The following is a 24,227-nucleotide window of genomic DNA, read 5'->3' as shown; positions in this document are numbered from 1 at the left end:
TTCTAACGTGTGAAGAACAAGAGAATGGCCAAAGTGAGGGTAAGGTGAATCAGGGATAGTAGGGGGGGAACTTCTGCATGGAGTCAGAGGTGGTGGAATGTCCTTAAAGAAAAATTTGCTTTAGTATTCACCAGAGAACGACCTTGTAGTGAGGACAGGGTGCAGCAGGTGGATATGCTCAAACAGGTTGATGTTAGGAGAGAAATTGGAAAGAGGATAGACAAGTCCCCTGGGATATACCCATGATTTCTACATGAATGAGGGAAGAGATTACTGCAATGATCATGCATCAATGTCCACTGGAGTACCGCCAGATGATCGGAGGGTGGCAAAGTTTATTCCATGTTCAAGGGAACAGGGATAACCCTGGGAATTACAGACCAGTCTGTGGTGAATAAGTTGCTGGAGAATTCTGACAGAAAGCATTTATGATTTAGAAGAGCAATTTGATTAGTGTCAGCATAGCTTTTTGGGGGCAGTGACAGGTCATGCCTCAAGCCTTATTGAGTTCTTTGAGGATGTGTCAAAACATCAAGGTGAAGCAGGGGATATGGTGTATGGGTTTTAGCAAGGTATTTGATAAGGTTCCCACAGTAGGCTCCCTCAAAAAGTGAGGCAGCATGGGATTCAGGGAAATTTGGCTGTCTGGATACAAAGTTGGCTGACAGAGGATGCTAGTAGACAAAGTATTCAGCTTGGAGCTCTGACTAGTGGTGCCCTACAACAATCTGTTCTGGGACCTCTGCTGTGGTCTTTATGAAAGACTTGGATGAGGAAATGAAAGGGTGGGTTAGTAAGTTTGCCAATGACGTGAAGGTTGGAGGAGTTGTGGATAGAGTGGAAGGCTATCTTCAGTTCTAAATGGGGCACTGACAGGATTCAGAGCTGGGCAAAGGAGTGGCAGATGGAATTCAACCTGGAAGTGTGTGAAGTCATTCATTTTGAAAAACTGAATTTGACTACAGGGTTAATGGCAGGTTTCTTGGCAGTGTGGAGAAAGGGAGGGATCTTTGGGTCCACATCCCTAGAACCCTCAAAGTTACCAGGTTATGGCAACATATAGTATGTTGGCTTTCATTGACAGGAGGCTCAAGTTTAAGAGCCACGAGGTTATCCTGCAGCTCTAAAACCCTGGTTAGATGACACTTGGAATATTGTGTTCAGTTCTGGTCACCTCATAGGAAAGATGTGGAAGCTTTAAAGGGAGTAGAGGAGATTTACCAAGATGCTGTCTGGACTGGAAGGCAAGTCTTATGGAGAAGAGGCTGAGGGAGCTTGGGCTTCTCATTGGAGAGAAAGGAGGATAACAGGGTGACTTGATAGAGGTGTACAAGATGAGGCATGTGGTGCCCCCCCCCCCTCCAAAAAGGCAGAAACGGCTATCAGTGGCATTACTTTTAATGTGGCAGCAGAGGCAATCTGAGGTAGGTTCTTTAGTGGTGCGTGCATGAAGTGCACTGCCAGGTGATGGTACAGTCAGATAAATTAGGGACATTTAAACTCATAGGTACATGGATGGTAGTAAGATGAAGGGTATGCAGGGTAGTTGTTTTTAAGGGTAGGATAATAGGTCAGCACATTGGGCTGAAGGGCCTGTGCTGTGTTGTATTGTTCTACATTCAATGCTTCTATAGCCAAACTTATGAAATCCAAACCTACCCAAGCTGTCGGGGCTATCAATTGAGAAACACATTAGAATAACATCTGTGTCAGGGTACGAGAGTGGTCGTAGTCTATCATAATCTTCTTGTCCAGCTGTATCCCAGAGTGCAAGTTCAACCTGCAGGGAGGGCAGTTTGTCATTTTACAGCATGTTATCCATCCTACAGATTTCAGTTTACTTAAAGTAAGCCCAATGACTATACAAGCAACAGTAATTTTGCAATTATCCAAGACTCAATTTCACAGTTCATTCCCCACTGGACAGGCATGGCAAACAAAGGAGTTATGTTCTCTTGGCCTGTAAAGACAGGAGACATTGCATGAAGCATTAAATGACTGCAGTAGGGTCAACTTTTGAGTAGGATAGGTTAAACTAGTGGCTTTGCTCCCATTCACTGGTTCAAATCAAAGGCCTTGAGCCCACTCTTCCCCTAGCCTTCAAAATGTGATCTAGTTCCACACCTGGATAGGACCACATTTCTGTAGAAGCATTTAAATCAGGTAGTCCTAGTATCTTAGCTTTGAGCTTAAGTGGCAAAGGTTTATAGCTGAAAATAAAAATGCACATTTCACTTATTAGGAAAGTGAAACTAGCTGCAAAATTAACATGCAACAGAACCACAATTCAGGATGCAAATTTAAAAAATCTAAAGCAGCAAGTCTTGCATTCATTGGCAATGACATTCTTTATCCAACTCACCTGCTTGCCATCCACTTCAATGTCTGCAATGTAGTTTTCAAAGACAGTCGGTACATAAACTTCAGGAAACTGATCTTTACTGAACACAATTAGAAGACATGTTTTGCCACAAGCACCATCTCCAACAATAACCAACTTTTTCCGAATGGCTGCCATATCTAGAGACAATGATAACAATTAATGAGACTCTGGAAAGCAAAATAGTGGAGTTACCAAAGAAAAATGACTGAAAAAAGCAAACCAGTTTAGAGGAAGAACTGTACTTCTATCAGGATGAAGAGTGTTCATTTTTGCATTTTATGAGCAGGGAAACAAGTCACTATTTTGCTGGTCTTCATGATATAGACACTAAACTGCCTGAAGATACGGTGGGTGCTGTTGGCTTAAGCGATCTTGTAACAGTTCCTATTGAGCAATAAAATTGAACAAGACAGATCACCAGGATCTGATAGCCTGCATTCAATGGCTGCAGAAATAGCACAGGCATTGGTCAAAATATTCCAATACTAACTGAAGGCTCCAGTGGATTGTAAAATTGATGATGACACCCCATTCAACAGCACAGCAGGAGATACAGGAAAGTTATAGGCTAACGGGCCTAATATTTGGCATTGGGAAGTGCCATGATCTGTTAATTAGGAGGACATTTAGAGAAGTTAACAAAAAACAGTATTTGTGATTCCAGGTGCAGTTACTACTGGACAAGTCAGATCCCAGGTTGAAGCTTTTTGATAATTTTTGTACTTCAGTGGGGTCTTGCTACAACATAGTCATACAATGCTGCTGGTTATTGAGCTTTTAAAGCTATCATTTGTTGCGTCAACTTTTAGGGTGGAACAAACAGATGCAGAATACCGAAAGGGAAATTCTACAATGATAAGGTTAGAGACAAGACTGAGATAGAGTTGACTGCTGAGCAATGGCAAGAAAGTGAAACCCAGATAATCAGCCACAATCTTGCCACTCAACTTTAAATAGCTCTTCAGCCTTCTGTACCAACACCTCATGTTTAAAACTAATTCTTAAAGTTGTGGGTCACTACATCTGCCAAAGACTCAGGACTGCTCAAAATTGAAGCTTAAAACAGGGCTAAGAAGATGCAAAGGAATTCTATAGAAAGCAGCTGTCTGGAAATGGTCTATCCCAGACAGTTGCAGAGGCTGGATCACTGAAAGCATTCTAAGAGATTGATGTCAAAAAGAGTTGACGAGCTGGCACGATGAGTTAGAAGCCTGTTGATCTGCCCAATGATCTTGCTAAAATGCCAAGACAGTTTGACAGACTGAATGTCCTAGTAGGCAAAAAAGTTACAGAAAGGCAACATATTACTCAAACTCCTAAATTTTCAATTGTCACAGACTTGTGTAATTAGCTGGGTCTGTTTATTGCAGACCTGAAGTCAAAGCCACCAGAGGGAAGGAAATTCAAAATCTCATTTGACTATGGCTAGGTTTGGCAGTGATATTCACAGCTTACAAAATACCAAAATGACTGCAATTAGGTTCTTTCAGAAGTGGTCGTTTTGTTTTTGCAAAACGAAAAACTACAGCACAGGAACAGGCCCTTTGGTCTTCCAGGGGATGTCAATACACTTCGCTCTTCCATACTAAAACTGTCTTGCCCTACAGGAGCTATATCCTTCTATTTCCTTCCTATAGGTGTAGGCATCAAGGTGATTCTTGAATGCTGTTATTGTCTGCTTATTGTCCTGAGATTGTGGTGTCTCATCTCTTAACACCCTGCCCTGAACTTGTGCCACCTCAGTAACTGACCTGTCCACCATGGACAAAAGGCCTCTATCAATGCCATCTAGTTTTATAAACTTTTATCAGGTTGCCTTCAACCTCCTGCATTCCAGTGAAAATAAGCCATCTAACCAACCTTTCTTCGAGCAACTATCCTGGCAAACTTTTCACACCCTCTCCAAAGCAGCCACATTGTTCTGGTCGGAGCAATGACCAGATAGAACTAATAGTAGCCAATTTATAGATGTTAATAACAGCTTCCTTCTCTCAAAAGGAAGAGCAAATGAATTACTGGCCAATACCACAGTTGAATTCCCACACTGCTTCCCACCCACCCTTCAATGTCCAAAGGGAAATTTAAATTGTCTCCTTTCATGCTAAAGGAAACAGTCTACAGATTAGCACCAAAAAACCAGGGGGTACACAATCCAGAAGCAGCCACCCCCCCCACCTAGTTTCTCACTTACTATGTAGTCTTTTATTCTCAGAAGAGATCAAATTTTAAGTTTAGCTGAGAGTCAGAAACACCATTACTTATGGTGTTAGACCAGGAACAAGTGCTGGATTTCAGGAGATATACGCCAACTCAGCAGAGGGAGGATCTCCTGATCCAAGCAACACCAGAAGTTACAAGCCTTCATACATGTAGCCAGGAGAAGTTAATCTTCCAGGATGTAATTTAAATTCCACTGTTCCATCTTTAACCCCAGTGCAAACAGTCACAGCTGCATGAAAAGCTCAATGCCAATTGTTTAAAAAACACTAACTGGAAGGCAAAGAAATTCTGCTACTCCTTTAGTGCAAACAATTTTGATGTCCCTGTAGTGACTGGCTAGAGATGGAAAGGTATGTCAAGAACAAGCTGACTAGTCAGTCAGAACAATTGTAAGAACTGGTAGGGGGAAATATTAGGATGCGTTCTAGACATTGGGAAAGTCCATGGTCCGAAGTTCACATTTAGTTACAGCAAGAGACAGTTAAACTTAAGTAGGGGAAGTCTGAAGGAAGGGGTAAAAAGTAAAGCTCATGTTTAAGTCAAGTAGCTGTCAGTTGCTCAATGAGTACACAGACAGGAAGCCTTTTGAGCTAGATCCTACAGTCTAACCATACCATTTAGAATATTAAAATTAACCTTAAAATTATGTGCAGCATCTTCAAAACTGAAGACAGGCATGTGTTTCTTGAGCAGGGACAAGAGGCAGTACCTAGCAACCCATACTTTTGCTCTGGTTAGTGCGCAAAACAACTTTAGTGCCAATTAAGTCTGAGGTCTCCCTTTCCCAGAGTTAGGCCATATTAGGCCAATGACAACTACACTTTTGTATGCAGTCCAGTGGGGGCAGTGAAATATTGAAGATGCTGCATTGCGTTCCAGTCAAGTGAGCTGCTTCATACTAGATGGCATCAAGATGTATTAGTGCAGGTTTAAGATTAATCTAAGAGATGAACATTGCATCAGGCTCAATTTGTGCCTTGTATGTGCTGTAGATAACTGGTGACTACAGGATTAGGTTCACTCTTTCCTGAGGATGACAATAGCTGCTCAAGTGCTGACAATTTGAACAGGTGGTCAAGATTTAAGCATACTAAAAAATAGACTCAAACAGCCAAAATATCCAACGCGTTAAAGATACAGCAGGGTAAAATAAAGATAATAAAGTGCGAAGCTGGATGAACACAGTAGGCCAAGCAGCATCTCAGGAGCACAAAAGCTGATGTTTTGGGCCTAGACCCTTCAGAGGGGGATGGGGTGAGGGTTCTAGAATAAATAGGGAGAGACAGACCAAAGATGGAGAAAGATGATAGGTGGAGAGGAGAGTATAGGTGGGGAGGTAGGGAGGGGATAGGTCAGTCCAGGGAAGACGGACAGGACAAGGAGGTGGGATGAGGTTAGTACGTAGGAAATGGAGGTGCGGCTTGGGGTGGGAGGAAGGGATGGGTGAGAGAAAGAGCAGATTAGGGAGGCAGACACAGGCTGGACTGGTTTTGGGATGCAGTGGGGGGGGGGGGGGGGGGGGGGGGGGGGGGGGAGAAAGAGAGAAAGAGAAGGAGATTTTGAAGCTGGTGAAGTCCACATTGATACATTGGGCTGTAAGGTTCCCAAGCAGAATGAGTTGCTGTTCCAGCAACCTTCAGGTGGCATCATTGTGGCACAGCAGGAGGCCCATGATGGACGTGTCATCTAAAGGATTTTTTTTTGGGGGGGGGGGGGGAGGAGGAGAAGAGGAGGAGTTAAAATGGTTTGCAACTGGAAGGTGCAGTTGTTTATTGCAAATCAAGCGGAGGTGTTCTGCAAAGCTGTCCCCAATGTAGAGAAAGCCACACTGGGTACAATGGATACAGTATACCACATTGGCAGATGTGCAGGTGAACCTCTGCTTAATATGGAAAGTCATCTAGGGGCCTGAGACAGGGGTGAGGGAGGTGGTGGGGGCAAGTGTAGCACTTCCTGCGGTTGCAGGCAAGGTGCCGGGTGTGGTGGGGGTTGGAGGGCAGTGTGGAGCGAGCAAGGGAGTCACGGACAGTGGTCTCTCCGGAAAGCAGAGAAGGGTGGGGATGGAAAAATGTCTTGGGTGGTGGGGTTGGATTGTAGATGGCGGAAGTGTCAGAGGATGATGCGTTGTATCCAGAGGTTGGTGGGGTGGTGTGAGAGAATGAGGGGATCCTCTTTGGGCGGTTGTGGCGGGGGCAGGGTGAGGGGAGTATGCAGCAGGAAATGCAGGAGACGTGGTCAAGGGTGTTCTCGACCACAAGGTGTGGGGGGGTATTCTGGGTAGCTGTGGGAGTCGGTGGGCTTGAAATGGACATCAGTTACAAGCTGCTTGCCTGAGATGGAGACTGGAGGTGTCCAGGAAGGTGTGGGATGTGTTGGAGATGGCCCAGGTGAACTGAAGGTTGGGGTGGAAGGTGTTGGTGAAGTGGATGAACTGTTCGAGCTCCTCTGGGGAGCAAGAGGCAGCACCAATACAGTCATCAATGTACCCGAGGAAGAGGTGGGGTTTGGGGCCTGTGTAGGTGCGGAAGAGGGACTGTTCCACGTAACCTACAAAGAGGCAGGCATAGCTGGGGCCCCATGGCTCTTTGCAGGGCCATAACTGCCAAAAGAGGATCCCCTGTTCTCACACACCACCCCACCAACCTCTGGTACAACACATCATCCTCTGACACTTCCACCATCTACAATCCGACCCCACCATCCAAGACATTTTTCCATCCCCACCCTTGTCTGCTTTCCGGAGAGACCATTCTGTCTGTGACTCCCGTGTTCGCTGCACGCTGCCCTCCAACCCCACTACACCCGGCACCTTCCCCTGCAACTGCAGGAAGTGCTACACTTGCCCCCACACCTATCTCAGGCCCCAAGATGACTTTCCATATTAAGCAGAGGTTCATCTGCACATCTGTCAATGTGGTATACTGTATCCATTGCATGGAGTGTGGCTTCCTCTACATTTTTTTTTTGGGGGGGGGGGGGAAGAGAGAGGAGAGGAGAGGAGAGGAGAGAAGCCAAGCGGAGGCTTGGGGACAGCTTTGCAGAACACCTCTGCTCGGTTCACAATAAGCAACTCCCCCTCCCATTCTTTAGATGAGATGTCCATCATGGGCTTCCTGCAGTGCCACAATGATGCCACCCGAAGGTTGCAGGAACAGCAACTCATTCCACTTGGGAACCCTGCAGCCCAATGGTATCATGTGGACTGCACCAGCTTCAAAACCTCCCCATCCCCCACCCAGCCCAGTTTGTCCCTCCCCCCACTGCATCCCAAAACCAGCCCAGCCTGTCTGTCTCCCTAACCTGTTCTTCCTCTTACCTATCCCTTCCTCCCACCCCAAGCCACATCTCCATTTCCTACCTACTAACCTCATCCCACCTCCTTGACCTGTCCGTCTTCCCTGGACTGACCTATCCCCTCCCTACCTATACTCTCCATCTTCGGTCCACCTACCCCTATTTATTCCAGAACCCTCACCCCATCCCCCTCTGATGAAGTGTCTAGGCCCGAAACGTCAGCTTTTGTGCTCCTGAGATGCTGCTGGGCCTGCTGTGTTTATCCAGCCTCACATTTTATCTTTGATTCTCCAGCATCTGCAGTTCCCATTATCTCTGATACAAGGGTAAATAAAGTTCAGCTACAAAAGCTACTGGTAACGTAGATTGCTGATCAATGCCAAAAGGTTTGGTAAAAACCAAACCAAGGCTGATGCAAGAAGGCAGCAGTACTGAGGATTAGGATTTTAAAAAACCAGTGTTACTGGGGAAATCAAGAGTGAAACCAGGCTGATTTGCTGGCACAGGGAAACCCTGCAATTGGAAGATTTAAGTTTGGACAACTACATGGAATTGTGTAGCCAAAACACTTGCTGTGTAACCTGCAGATAACCCAACTCCCAAAGCAGAAGAACGAACTCCAAATCAGCCAGCCAAGTCAGTTGCCTTCTTCACTACAATATTTTAATTATGTAGTCATGAAACTGGCCAGGCCACAGCAAAGATTTTCCAGTCTTACAGTAAATGGAGAAACAAGTTTGTTTTGGATTGCAGCCTTGCAACAATTCCAATACTGAATGTTCTTAAAAAAATAGACACTGGCAGACATCTTTACAGATCAATGCAAGGTTTCCCTTCACGTTGCCTGTAGGGGAATTAATGACAAAACTTCGTGTGCTCAGACTGCCATGAGTAATTTCCATCTCAGTCCACAACACCATTCAAAGGCCTCCAGAAGAAAGCACCCTAGTCAATCACAATGCTCATCATGCAGGCTTCACTACAAAATAAGTGGGTTAGGTTTTTAAAAAATCTCAGTCTGAAAGCTGCCAACGTAGCACCCTTAAACAAGAGGCAAAAAGGCAGAAGTAGGCTAGTTAGTCTAACATTAGGAAAAGGCTTGTGTCTTAATGGATGCAACAGCAAAGCATCCACAAATAAATGTTACCAAGCAGAGACCATGTCTCCATGAAGGAAAAAAATTATGCTTCAAATAAGTTTGAATTCTTGGTAGTAACAAGATGGATAAAGGGAAAACCAGTACGTTTTGGCTGTCCAAAATAGCTTTGTGCACAGTATCTCAAGAGCCCATTGTTTTGGGGGTAATAAGTTACCATTGCAGGTTTGGGGGAAAATGGGTTAACTACTACTAAGGTGGGATGAAGGGAGCATTTTTCATTTAAGTGAAGTACCACAGGGAGTAGTGCTAGTGCTGTCAACCTGAAACAGTATTATAACTAATCTTGTGGATGATATAGGTGGGAAAGCAAGCAGTGAGGACAACACCAAGCTGATGGATACAGACAGGTGGAGTGACCAAGCTTAGGAAGGAACATAACATGCAGTTTGGCGAGAGGAACTGTGATGTTATTCAAGTGGAAAACCTGCATAAAGTTGTAGTACAGAGGAATGGGGGAAGATGCTAGCTTTACATTATGAATTGTAAAACATGCATGGGGAAAGCAAATTGAATGTCAGCCTTTACTTTGATGGAAGTGAAAAAAATAGGAGGTGGTCTTTCTAAAATTATACAAGGCAGTAGTTAGACCTCATCTGGAATACTACACACCTTCGGGTTGCTTAAAGGGGATTTATAATGCCATTGGAGGTAGTTTAAAAGTAAAGAAGAGATTCATTAGGTTGATCCTGGATATGAAGAGAGTCATTTTAAAAATAAGGCAGGCTGAGCCTCTACACATTGGAGTTAAAGTTAGGTGCCTTCGTTGAAAAGCAACAGCTTTAGGGGGCTTGACATGGGTAATAGTAAGGGATTGACTCCGTTGGAGTCTAGGGTTAGTCAAGAGAATGCCAAAGGGTAACTGGACCCAAAACATTAACTGATTTCTCTCCACAAATGCTGGCAGATTTGAGATTTTCCAGCAATTTGCTTCAGATTTCCAGCATCTGTGCTTTAAAAATCTCAGTAGTGACTCAGCCAGTTAGGCCAGATAAAGAATTCCAGAAGGTCTTTCAAATTCTTTATTGCAAGAGTGGTTGAGATTTTGATTCCTTATGGAATCCAGGAATGAGGAAAGACAGTAGAGTCAAGAGTCAGCAGATCAGTCAATCATTTGAACAGCTGATAAGATCTGATGGACTAAACAGATCTTAGTGCACTAAGTCAGAGTTTAGCTTTAAAAAATATTGATCAGATACTTGCTGTAGGGTTGTAATAGTTATAACTGCATATTAAATTAGTGTCAAATAGACTAGCCATCTTTTGCCAAGATGGCTTTGTTGGTACACTGCAACTCACCAACTGGCAGTTAAATTTATGCCTATTCAACCTGCTTAGCAAAGAAGAGCTCCCCAGTCTTAACCTGTGCAAGCTGGAAATCTGGAGCAGAGGTAAGGATGTCAAATGGCCTCAACACCTTGTACCATGACAAGAGCTGAAGTATATTTGGCCCACTTCGGCTGCTCTGCCATTCAATGTGACAGCAGAGCTTTACTTTCTTGCCAAAAGTTTATTCAAGTGTTGTCTGACTCATGCCTTGTACAGTTTTAGCCAAGTCTCCCTGTTTTTTTAAATACTCCAGTCTCTTCAAAATAAGAGTCCATTTGCCTTTGCCATTACCTACCAAACTTGGAAGCTAGCTTTTTGCAATTCATGTCCCTACAGCACTAAAATTTCAGGGTGCTATGTTCTGCAGTCTCTCCAGGAAAAATGCAAGATGAATGTTCTTTAAATGCTTGGGGCATAACATTTGCTTTTCCCATTATAATCACATTTGTAATGTTTATGCCCACTTAATCTCTATCCAGATGTTGTCATCATCCTCACTACCCACCTTTCCACTCAAGTTGTGCAAGCTCACTTCCATGAAGTTAGATACATTAGGTGTGCACTTATGTTTTGCAAAACTTCATTAGTCTACCATGCTGAAAATACCCTCTAGCCCAAACTCTAGTTAGCCATCTTCCATGCTAATCACTACCTCCAACACCATGGAGGTCGAGCAGGCTTGTGCAGTACCTTATCAAAATTTTGGAAATCTAAAACGTAACATATCTACAGGTTCTCCTTTATCTTTGCTGCTTGCTACCTCAATGTAGCAAATTTGTAATGCACAACTATTTGGGGCCACACTACTCCACTTCAATATTTTATGAACTTAGTGTATTATAAACAATATACTAGAGCATTAACATTCATCTTCTCCAACCCCCTCCCCCCATCCCCACCCCACGACATTCAGCTCACTGACAGCATGAGCTATGAGGGGAGTGTGCATGATTGATGATTATGTTGGCCATCCTGGTCCTTAAATGATAGTGATCATTAGTTGAACAATTTGAAGCTGCCTTGGTGAATTTCTGCATTGTAGATTGTAGATGCTACAGTGCTGCTGCCAATATAAGGCAGTGACATTAGTGCATGCACTATCCACCAAGCAGGCTCTTACAGACATGACAACTAGAGTTGAGTTGCTGGAACTGCAAGCATCTAGGCAAGTGGACAGTATTGCATCACACTCCTGGCTTGTGCCTTGAAAGTGGTGGACAGACTTTAGGAAGTCAAGTTACTTGCTGTGGAATTCTTAGCCTCCGGCCTGTTAAAACAGCTATTATATTGTGAGCCCAGTTCAAATTCACTTTCACAGGGAACGACCCACACAAACTCAGGTTTGATTCCACTCCGGTGGCTGAATGGAGTTTGCACATTCATGTCTGTATGGGTTTGCTGGGTGTTCCAGATTCCTCCCAAAGTACAAAAATATACAAGTTAGGTGGACTGGCATTGCTAAATTGCCCAGTGTTCAGGGATGTGGGGGTTAGGTGCTTTAGCCATGGGAAGTATGCAGTTACAGGGAAAGGATCTGGGTGGGTTAGTGAGGCCTGTTGTGGACTTATTGGGCCACATAGAATCCCTACAATGCATAAGTGGGCTATGATTGGGTGTGGCAATGCAGAAGCAAAAAAGTCAAGTCTATCCACTAAAGTAGCTAAGAGAGAAGATTCAGGATTTTAAACTTGCTGAGAACTTTAATCCAAGGTATTTGCTACTGTGCACTATTTATAATTACAGAAGCAGGCATGGTGCAAGTGTTCAGCAAGGTTGGGAATGATTTAACTATTACAACTAGTACCAGCAGTTTGCAGGGCTTATCAGACTAGGTGTACACAAGTCTCAGCATCTAAGGCTGTACTTAATGAATTAACAATAGGAAAAGTTGGTACAGTAAACAAAAGATCCAGATCCAAGTCCATCTTGTCTACAAGAATTTTGTTCTTTTAATTCCCAAAAAGCTGCTTAAGTAGCCACCCAAGAAAACCCAATTGTCCTATAGCTCCACTGAGCTCAGAATAAACAGCCCTGTAAGTAAGGTGGCAAGACCAGGGAGCAGTCACATTTCACACAGTTGCCTTACTTGTAACATTCAATAGTCACCACAGAAATTCAATCCTCTCTGGCAATTGTCTTATGGCTTGAAACTAAATACTCTAGTAGTCAAATGACAACTTCCAACTGGTCTGCAAAATGGTTGCCTGGTAATGGGGGTTCTGATTTCCACAGAATGATAAATCCTCAGTCATTGCCACTGACAAGCTGGAACAAATGACTGTTGTTCTTTTGTGAATCTTTGGTGATAGAAATTTATATTGTGACAAAGTGCTGAATAGATACAAATACCTGGACAGTTGCTGGTATGATGGAGTTGTGTGTCAGAGCATTTATATGGTTACTCCAGTCTAGGAAAGAAATAGTTGGCCAGGCCACAGCTGTCATAATGCCATGGCACCTTTCACATCCATCTGAACAGCACCAATTTACCACTCAGACCAAGTGACTCACTTAAAGCCAACTGACACATTGGGTAAGCATGCTAGAGTTGTGTTCATCTTTCCTTGAAAGCCTGTCACATCAGGCACTTAAGTTGGTTAACTGGACCAGATACATAGCTTGCAGCATTCATAAGGCAGCCATTTCTAATACTGCAGAAATAATCTGCCCATAATGATACTGTAGGAAACTATTACAGGCTTGGGAGACTGAGTCCTGTTTTCAGCACAGCACCTTTTGTATTACTACGTGACCACCATACCAAAATCAGAGATTTGAAACAAAACATCCAGGAGCCATGGGCCATAGCAGACCTGCAATTAACCAAAAACTTTATTGGTCATAGCCTAGCATGTCCCTTACTTACCAAACTTGGTGATTCACTCCAGCTTCAATGAACAGAAGACTGACAAGAATAGCACCAGACTCAAAACTGGATAGGTTACTACAGTTTAAGGGGCTCAGTAAAACAAAGAACAATTAAAGCTGTTAACAAATTTAGACTTCAAATTTACATCCCACACTTGCTCACAAGTTGAGCAACAGCATGGCTCCACAGCAGATGATTAACTACAGAATCATTTAAGAACTAAGACCTAAGACCTAATTCTTGTACCAAGATTAATCTATAAGAGGTCACCAGGCTCTTGCTTAGATGGAGGTCATTTAAAGTTTACAAGTGATCATTATCTTTAAATTCCAAAACTCTACTCAGACTTGCAGCTTCATACATGTACTGATCGTGGACTGAAGTCCTTCATGAACACCAGGTCTTTCCTCTTGAAGAGGGACCACTTCACACCAAGCAAGGATCTGATTAGCTGTGAATAAGAATCCTCATTTATCCAAATTCACTTCAATAACTTTCAGTTGTTTCAGCACTTCTAAACATCCCAACTGTAAAGATGAAGTATAGCAATAACTATAGGTATCACCTGGTCTGGCAGCATCATAGTGAGAATCAGTTAGCATAAAGTCTATTGACTCTTTGAAGGTCACTGAATTAAAACATTAAGAAATTTCTTTCCAGATGCCACCAGACCTGTTTAGTTTCTCCAGCAACTTGTTTCAGATTTCTTACAGTTTATATTGAATTCTAGTGAAAGTCAGCACAACACATGTATAAACAGCACTGAAATCATTTGGATACAATTTAGGATCAACTCCAGCACTAAACCCATTGAAAAGTTCATTGAGAACAAGATTAAAAAAGTTACTACAAGCATTACTAACCAGCCTTAAAGTAGGAGAACTGAAAAATAAGAGCTTGTACAGTGCTGTATTTCAGTTGCCCTAGACAGCAAGTCCCACTTATGCATTTCAAAACAGATAATCAAATTGCCACTCAAATAAAAGCTGGAAGCACAGTACCAGTTAAAATACGTACCTCAGTCACAAAGTGCAAGACAAGACTTCACAAGTTGAACTATAAATACAACAATACACTGTTGTAATACTAGTGAAGCCATCAGCTTTGATATGCCATCTCTAGTGGAAGAGGAGGACACTGACAGGGGAATGTCAATTGAAAACTAAAAACTTTGATGTTATATCTTCCAACAAACCTTCCTGAACTCTACAAAGGCCAGCACCCTCCATAACTCAGATGTTAGAGTGGAATTAGGATTACAGGGGCCTCTTGAGGATGGTAGTGTCCCTACCCCTGAACTGGGAGGTCTGGGTTCAAGTCCCACTTGTTCCAGGTGTCTATTAAGTTAGTTGGAAAAGCAGGTTAAATAAAAAAATTAAGCAATGAGTGTTGTCAAACAATCTTCAAATAGGGATGATTATGGGGGAGCAGTAAGACTGATTTCTGTTTCTGTCCCTGCAACAGGGAGAGAAGTTTCTCACCAAATGTCACTAACTCAGCACACATTGGGGATAATCTAGGGCCTATTGGCTTTTATGGTCAGCATGACACTAGGCAGCTACAATGAGTAGTTTCTGGTTTCCACCTTAGCTGACAGTTAGAGTTGGAGCTTCGGGTGTGCAATGGATCAACATTTCTTCCGATCAGAATCGGCACAGGGACCTATTCAACCCAGTCAAGTTCTAAAAGACCATTCCAATCAGTCCTTTCTTGTAGCTGAGCAATTGCTAAATTGATATCCAACTCCCTTTTAAAGTAGATACTGAATCTTCAAAAGATCCACTGCAGGCTGAGAACAATGGACTACAATTAAGAAAGTGACCCTGATTATTTTGCCAATTTGGCCCAGGCTACTGTCAGAGACAAGGGAAGTAGTTAGAGGCTTTGACACAAATTCTTAAACTCCAGTCACAGGGGAGGTGCAAGAGGGAGGAGGATAGCTGATGTGATTCCACTTTGTGCTTTGAGATGCAAGGCAGGGAATTACAAGTCAGCAAGTTTCACATCAGGAGGGAGCCTACTAGACAATTTTAGGAGAGAATTAATTTCAACTTGGAGAAACATGGTTTGATCATCACTTGGAGAAGTCCCACATGGGAGACAAAGGTAAAGCACGTGATCCAAAACTCAGCTTAGTGGTAGGAGATAGTATGTTAGTTTTCTGCCACCATCCTATAGGGATCAGGGCTAAGTGCATTATTCTTTGCAACACATATACAAGTGATAAAGAAGAAAATGTGGGGCCAAGAGGCTGCAGGTGACAAAGACTGGCCAACGGTTAACAGCATGAAAGAGTCTTGGGTCAGGTGGAATTTAACCCCAAAGTCATGCACTTTGGTAGTAGTAACTAATACTAGAATGGCCAGACAAGCTCACTCAGAAAGAGGGCTTTTGAGTGTTTGGCCACAGATTCCTGGGCATGTTCTGTGGTGCTTAAGATACATTTCATTTATCGCAGATTCAAAGCAGGGAGGTTAGGTTGGAGCTGGACAAACCTCGTGTAGTTAGACACTAGCACTGCATGTCCAGATGGACTGCATATGCCAAGGAAATGCATGAGGATGGTGCCTGGGTTGAAATAGTTTAGCAATGAAGAGGCAAGGACAAGCTCAGGTGCTCTGGATGAGAGTTTGCTCGCTGAGCTGGAAGGTTAGTTTTCAGATGTTTCGTCACCATTCTAGGTATCAGTGAGCCTCTGACGAAGCGCTGGTGTTATGTCCTGCCTTCTATTTGTCTAGTTAGGTTTCCTTGGGTTGGTGATGTCATTTCCTGTTCCTTTTCCCCCCCTCAGTGGATGGTAGATTGGCTCCAAATCAACGTGTTTGTTGATGGAGTTCCGGTTGGAATGCCATGCTTCTAGGAATTCTCATGTGTGTCTGTTTGGCTTGTCCTAGGATGCATGTGTTGTCCCAATAGAAGTGGTGTCCTTCCTCATGTGTATGTAAGGATAAGAGTGATAGTGGGTCATGTCGTTTTGTGGCTAGTTGATGTTCAGGTATTCTGGCGGCTAGCTTTCTGCCAGTTTGTCCAATGTAGTGTTTGTCACAGTTCTTGCAAGGTATTTTGTGGATGACTTATTTTATTTGTTGTCTGTATAGGGTCTTAAGTTCATTAGCTGCTGTTTTAGTGTGTTGGTGGGTTTGTGGGCTACCCTGATGCCAAGAGGTCAGAGTAGTCTGGCAGCCATTTCGGAAGTGTCTTTGATGTAGGGGAGAGTGGTTATGGTTTGAGCCTGTTTGGGTTTATTGCTGAGGAGTCGGCAGACTGTGTTCACAGGGTACCCATTCTTTTTGAATACGCTGTATAGGTGATTTTCCTCTGCGCTGCAATGTGTGGTGGCTCGTTGGAGGTTCTCTTTAAAAAAGAAACGCTAAAAGAGGGGACCTACTTAAGGCATGCAAGGTTAAAGGCATTGCCAGGAGAATTGAAAGCAACTGTCACCCATAGTTCAAGAGGTGACATTAAGGTAAGAGATTAGTCAGATTTGAGTATTATTTCCACACCAAGGGTCTGGAATGCATTGCCTGGAGGGTAGTTGGCGTTTTCCTGCCTCCACTTGACATAACATTCAAGACCACAGGCCAAATGCTGGAAGCAGGCACTACGGTTGATTTTGCTAGTGCAGAATAGAAGGGCCTTTTCTATACTGCATGATCTTATCTCAAAACTACCTTCTGGTTACCAACCTCAGCAGATCATTTGTTGTAACCCTTCAATTTTGAATAACTATACAGCTTTTCTTAACTCTGAACATTACAAGTGACTGGAAATTAAGGTCAACAGTTCAGTTTACACATGCTTGTGAAAGCAGAAGACAACTTTAACATGTGTCTTGAAGTGGTAGCATTACACAACATGTAGAGTGATTTCACTCATCTCCACAACCCCACTCCATTCCTTTGGATCCTGTAGTCACATCTACATTCTAGAATATCCTTAAAGGTTTAATTTTGACCACTAAACCAACCCCATTGTAAGATACACTGCTGCCAGATGAGAGATATTCATAAATACCAACAGTCTCACTAATCTACTACAGCCTGACCTCACTCCCACTCTTCCCAACCATTTACTCCACCCAAACTTCTGAAGATTCAAATAATGCTGCTACCTAGAACCAACTTTAAAAGTTATCATTCAAGCCTTTCAGAAAAAGATTGAATCTGTTTTTCTATTCCCTTCAGTTGCATACCAGGCAAAGTAGGCAGCTTATATTTGTGTATCCACACTATCCCTTGACGAAGGGCTCAACTTTAATAGTGCTAGGTAATTAGCCATAGGCCACTAAGTACTGTTAGAAGCTAGCAGCTGATTAGGTGTCTTGAAGGACCATTGTACATTAAAAAAGGAATCTCCCTGAACTACAGGGACTGAACCCTTTTGGGCTTTTTTTGCTCCACACAGCTTTCCAAGATGACCACATCTCACTTTTAAAAAAGCTTATTTTTCAATTCTATTTCAGTCCATTTTGTCAGTATGCATTAAGGGCAATTGATAAATACAGGTCACTAATAAATCTGCTCCTGCTTGATCTGGTAGCAACCAAGACTACAAAGGGTAAATTTTAACAGTAATTAGGATTTTCAAAACAAACCACTTTAATCCAAAAGGTGAGACCCTTTCAGAGAACCAGTTTTGTAATTTCACTGCAGCAAGAACCGACTAATCAAGCTTTATCCATTGCTAGCGCAAACATCCATTTGAGTTTCTGCAAGATTTGTCAAACTTGCTTTAAAAACTTCTCACACTGGGAAGTTTATAAAGCTCCCTTCAAGTTTCTCAAACTAACTGATGTATGATTTAAACACTGGCAGCCCTCAGCACAACTTACCATTATTCACATGTGAATAGGGCAGTGTCAGTAGCATTTTATTGCTGTCCAGTCCAATCCTGCCAACTGACATACTTAGTCATCAGTTGGAACCCGAACTGATTTCTTTCCTCTTCAGCCATCAGCACAGGGACCATTCACACAGGCAATAAGCATTGCAATTAGAATCTGCTCTGACTAGATACAGAGACATTTTAACAAAACTAATTGGGGTGAATTAGTTTTTAAGAAAATCCCTACACGTGAATCTGAATTGTTGCATTGATCTGAAACGGAGGCCAGCCTTTTAGGATGGGAAATCCAAAACAATAAAGCTTTAGTAACTTTCCAGGGTGGTAAAACTCTGAAAAAAATGGTCAGACAGCCCATTTCCTTTAACAAAGGCAGGGAATTCCACAGCAACAGCACATTAACCCCACCCAGCTATATTTGTAACTGTGCACTCACCAACTGGCTGACAGTTACTGGACTGCTGCCACGTCTATTCCAGAAACCAAATTCCTACATTAGGAGTGAACCTGCTACAGAATTCAAAAAAGAGAATCAAGGCAATTGACAGGACAGATATTCACAAGGGACAAATCTACAAGGCTGTTCAGTTATTTTCCTTCTTTGAGGATTCAAGCTCAGTGCAACACCAGGAAGACAACTCCCAGCCCTCCCAAAACAGCTTGCATAGCAAGCAGCACTAGTTCCTTTAGAGGGACTAGACAAGGAAAGAGGGGCCATCGTCTGCCAGACATCTGATGCCATATGGTGGGTTTCAGACATTTGTACAAAGACTACCGTACTGCAATGCATTCATATTGTGAAATATAGCCATATTTCATTACTTTTTCAAACCTTAACTTGCATAGATACTCTAGTGTTGGCTAGGTTAAAAATGTTACAGGAATTGATAGCAAGACAGAAAGATCCAGAAGCCTAACAAAATAAAAATGGAAGAAAGGAAACAAAACTTCAGGAAGATAGTTGTACCAGGAACAGAAGGGTAGTGGATACAGTACCACAGTTACAACACCAAAAGCCGAGTTCGAAACTTAATTCACTCCAATAATTTGCGGGATACCAGAATGCAAAGCCAGTTGTTTAAACATCTAAAAGAGGTACTTCAGATGATTTAGCCAGTCTGCTATTCCATATCCAATTTGGCCTATATAAAAATTCAGTTTCAGGCACAGGTGGCTATTCTCAGTGCCTGTGAAATGGGATGAGCAGTGCACCAAGCACCACCTGCAGTCACTCACTCCAGAAGTGGGGCAGAGGCAGCTCTGCATTACCAGAGGAATGCAAATATGTACAAAGATATTTAACCATTAATTGAGATATGATGGGTTATCATTCTGCAGGAGCAAGAATATGCTTAAGGAGATTGGGAGGCCAGCAAGTAAGATGCACGAAGTATAATTGGGAGACAACTGAACCATGAGTGTCAAGAGCTGGGGGGGGGGGGGGGGGGGGTGCGCCTGATGTGGTCAATATTTTGCAATAGAAACAAGCAGTCTTGGATAGGATACAAAAAGGTCTGAAGGTTAGCTCTCGGACAAGATAACTGCTAGAATTACTTCACTTAGAGAATCAAACATTTAGAGTTCCTGACTATTGCACTGACCCATAAGACAAGTAAAAGTTGCCTAAAAAGGAACATGAATCTACTGCTTTAGAGCTCCCATATTAACTAGGAACAGTTAAGTGTGTCAAATGGTGACCTCATTGTTATAATTTGCTGCTTTACTGCAGAAAGCAAGCTATACCAATTAGCTCTACTTTGCCTGTCAAGCATTAAATATATTTGCATCAGACAAACCTGGTATTAGTGCACAAACACTGTAGACATAGTTATGGTCAGATTGATAAGTGACTGAATTAATACAGTATTTAACTTCTTCCTGTAGGGAAAAAAAGATCACCTACAATGCAAAGCAGAACACAAAACAATGCAAATTGTATCAGCAGCTGAAAGGAAAATTCAAACTGTTAGACAGCACAACTTCAACCTGTAAAAACCAAAAGAATGCAGATGTAGTCAGACAAAAACAAGTTGCTGGAAACACTCAGGTCTGGCAGCATCTGTGAAGATAAGTCAGAAAGGGTCACTGGGCCCTAACGTTAACCGATTTCTCTTCGGATGCTGCCAGCCCTGAGCTTTTTCCAGTAACTTTTTTTGCTTCAACTTGTAAAACATTTGTCCTTTGTAAACTAGGGTAATGATGCCAGAATTTAAGAGTCTGTTCCAACTCCTTTAGGCTTCAAAATCTCTGCAGTCTTCCTACCCTACAGTCTTGTAGGTGTTCACACTGCTCTGATATTGGTGACCACTTTAGTTAACAGCCAAGGCCCTAAGATTCAGAAACTCCTGAATCATCTTGAAGTATCTTGACCAAATTTTTGGTCACCCACACTAGTATCTTCAAAATTATTCCTGCAAAGCAAGAACTTTAGATTACTAACTACAGAAATGAGTTGCTTGCCAAATGATCTAGGTTTAACTACTATGTGCCAATTGCTGTGCAGTAACTCATACTAGACGTGACCACAGGTTGTGGGTAGGATTTTGCAAGCAAGAAAACAAAAGCCAGTAGCACCTTTGCCCCAAATTGCTCACTTATGTAAGGAAGGGCAACCAAATGTCCAAGCCCAGGAATTTCCAACCAGCTATGCTAGTCCAATTTCTATCTGATCAAACAAGCTGGCAACAAGTCTCCTGGCCGAAAGAGTGACAGATGTGATCAAGCCCTGACCAAGTCTCTACAGCTCATTCAAGCATGCAGGGAGACCAATATTCTAAGCATTTCCAACAATTCCTCTAGGAAAAGGCTTTAAAAACAACCTGGCTGAAATTATTCAGCAAGGATCCCAAGATGAACTTAAAATAACTTTGCTGCCAAGATCCATTTGGCAGCTGAGTCTCCTGGACAACGTGTTCACTACCTACCTCAACTTTATTATAATCACAACTCAGAATGCAATCAACTCAACTGCATTACACAGTTGGCAGATTATTCAGGATCCAGCAATAAAACTAGATTTTCTACAGGTCACATTTTTAATCAATGCAGATGAGCACCAAAAAAGTGTGCAAAGGTGGGTTTTAAAGGTTATTCCAGCCAAAAGTAAAATGAGATAATGACACAAGAGGTCAGAAAGGAATAGGGTTGAAGAAATTAGGACAGGACCAAAGCTGCAAGGATTTGAACAGCATTCAAGGTTTGTAGAAAGTCAGGACAACCTACTTTATTTGAGAGATCAAAACCAGAGATAAAAGATTTAGAATAATTGATGCCAAGGAATTGGAGGCAAGTGCTTGAGGAGATGAAAGAAGGCAATAATTCACTAACAGCACCAGATCAACTGAAGGACAGGGTATTAGGCTGCTATTTTCAAAAAGACTTAGCAATGGACCTACACTTTCCATTTTCAAAATGAGTGGAAGCTTCCACCAACTAACCCAAATTTTACCAGTTTCTTTTTCTTTTCGCAGAGGAATCTGTCCCATTTTCAATAAAAGAAAAGAATTCACACAAACAATTTACTTCAGTTGTCCTTGCTGAATAGAGAGTTACACCAGAAACCCTCTTTGCAGTCACTAGACAGTAGCCAAGGGTTTTGGCTTAACTTGTCAAATTGAGTTTAAAGCATTTTGAAATTAATAAAAACAGCAAGACATTAAAACGACACAACTCAGGATCTGAAATACAACTCAAAGCCTCAGCCAAAAATAAAACTGTAAACATCCCCTGGGAAGCCTACAGCCCCAAAAATACACTCAACCTACCCCTCAGCTTAGTTCCCGCCACCCTCCAGTTGTCAGCTCTTCATCCAAGTCCTGGAACTAGTTTTGCTCCATCGCTACATTTTGCCTCCTATCTCATGCCCGCTGAGCGAGCCAGCCAGCCAGCTTTCCGACCACAAGCTACATCATTCCCTGCTTGTAGGGATCATAGCCATCCCCCCACCCCCGCCGCCACTTAAGTACCCCCTCCCCCCACTTTCCATTAAAAACTAGGCAGCCTTCCGCCTCCCCCAACGGGAAGAGTTGCCCTTCCCTAGCCGCTTTCGGCCCCCACCACCTTCCCTGCCGCCCGCGATCCGCCTCCTCCCGGTCCGCCGGCGGGTGGTAGTGCGGGGGGGGAAGCGCTGAGGTGAAGGCCCGAGGCCTGGACTCTGGGTGTGGCGGCAGGCGACCGACCACTCGCTCGATCGGGCCGGGGAAGAGAAAGCCTCGTGCTCTCGGTGCGATCAGCCCCACTCCTCTTATCTGTGCGTGCCCCTCTCTCCCGGGGCCCTCACCTGCCCGCTGGTGTTGCTGCCGGTACCGCTTCCCCAAGCCTCTCAGTCAGTGCCGGTTGAGGAGGAGCCGCCGCCTCAACTCTACAACGAAAGGGGGGGGAGGGGTGTAATGAGCAATTCCACACACCCCTCCCCCACGTGACATCATCCCCACGTGACCCCGCGCCTGGAATCACGGGAGCGTCCATTCAAACTGACCAGCTCCCGCCTTGCTTCCTTAAAGTCACAGTCCACCAAGCCCTGGGGGGCTACCAACCCTCCAGGATTAGCCTGAACTCCCTAAGCCTTTGAAATAAAAGATACTACTATCGCTGGTGAAGGTCGCAGAATTAAATTAAAATTAAAAAACAGGTCTTCAAGGGTCATAGATAATGGGAACTGCAGATGCTGGAGAATCCAAGATAACAAAATGCAGAGCTGGATGAACACAGCAGGCCAAGCAGCATCTCAGGAGCACAAAAGCTGACGTTTCGGGCCTAGACCCTTCATCATCTCTCTGATGAAGGGTCTAGGCCCGAAACGTCAGCTTTTGTGCTCCTGAGATGCTGCTTGGCCTGCTGTGTGCATCCAGCCTCACACTTTATTATCTTCAAGGGTCATAATCTCTGGATTGCTGCCTGAGCCACGTGCAAATTGGCACAGGGAAGCAAGGATCAGGGAAGTAAACACGTTGCTAAAAGAGTGGAGTAGGAAAGAGGGATTCCTTTTCATGGGGCACTGGCATCGGTTCTGGGACGGAAGGGATCTATCCTGCTGGGATGGACTCCACCTCAACAGGGCCGGGTCCACTGTTCTGGTGAAAAGGCTAAATAGGGTGGTTAATAGGTAAGTTAACTTAGTAAGTGGGGGGAAGGGAGAAGTGAGCATAGAGGGAGAATAACAATTAATGTAAGGCAGAGCAGCAGGTTAGCAGGTGAAGAGGAAGCTTCAACTCCATTGAAAATTAGGAACAAAGTTAAAGGGAAGGCGACCTCAAGAGCTGTTAGTAATGGAGGTAACAGGACCCAAAAAGAAGATTCAAAACTGGCATAAGGGCACTTTATCTGAATGCTCAGAGCATTCGAAACAAGGTGGATGAGTTGATGGTGCAAATCAGGGCAAATGGGTATGATTTAGTGGCCATTACAGAGACATGGTTACAGGGTGGTCATGACTGGGAGTTAAATATCGAGGGGTATCAAACTGTTAGGAATTACAGACAGGAAGGTGAGGGGGGTGGTGTCACTCTGATTTTTAAGGATGATATCAGGGCAGTAGTGAGAGATGTAGGTTCTGCTGAACAAAACGTTGAATCCATTTGGGTGGAAATTAGGAATAGCAGGGAGAAGTCTCTGATAGGTGTGGTCCACCAAATAACAACATCGTGGTGGGCCAGGCAATAAACATAGAAATAGCTAATGCATGTGAAAATGATACAGCAATTATCATGGGGGATTTTAATCTACACATCGATTGGTCAAACCAGGTCGGTCATGGCAGCCTTGAGGAGGGGTTCATAGAACGCATCTGTGATAATTTCCTTGAACAGTATGTAATGGAACCTACGAGGGAGCAAGCTATCCTTGATCTAGCCCTGTGTAACGAGACAGGAATAATTAATGATCGCACAGTTAGGAATCCTCTCGGAAGGAGCGATCACAGTCTGGTTGAATTTTAAAATACACTTGGAGAGTGAGGAGGTTAAATCCAGTACCTATGTCCTGTGCTTAAACAAAGAAGACTATGAAGGAATGAGGAAGGAGTTAGCTAAGGTAGAATGGGTGCTAAAACTTTATGGTGGGTTAATTGAGGAACAGTGGAGAACTTTCAAACCAATTTTTCACAGTGATCAGCAGAAGTACATCCCAGTGATAAG

At 43.4% G+C, this 24,227-nt stretch overlaps 1 protein-coding gene across 1 annotated transcript in view; it reads right to left on the bottom strand.

Moving 5' to 3' along the window:
* rhocb (ras homolog family member Cb) overlaps positions 1 to 22,507 on the bottom strand; it is a 29,495-nt gene extending 6,988 nt beyond the window's left edge. The window contains exons 1-3 of the mRNA XM_048553225.2: positions 22,373 to 22,507; positions 2,363 to 2,520; positions 1,660 to 1,780 (exon numbers count right to left, since the gene is read on the bottom strand). Of these exons, the coding sequence (XP_048409182.1) occupies positions 1,660 to 1,780; positions 2,363 to 2,518 (277 nt within the window). The 5' untranslated portion in view covers positions 2,519 to 2,520; positions 22,373 to 22,507. The remainder of the gene's footprint in view (positions 1 to 1,659; positions 1,781 to 2,362; positions 2,521 to 22,372) is intronic.
* Between the last annotated feature and the right edge of the window lie 1,720 nt (positions 22,508 to 24,227).

The sequence above is a fragment of the Stegostoma tigrinum genome, chromosome 21 (genome assembly GCF_030684315.1).
Source record: "Stegostoma tigrinum isolate sSteTig4 chromosome 21, sSteTig4.hap1, whole genome shotgun sequence".
In the NCBI taxonomy this organism is placed as follows: domain Eukaryota; kingdom Metazoa; phylum Chordata; class Chondrichthyes; order Orectolobiformes; family Stegostomatidae; genus Stegostoma; species Stegostoma tigrinum.
Note: the sequence above shows the minus strand (reverse complement) of the source record. Positions and strands in the feature narration are given on the sequence as shown.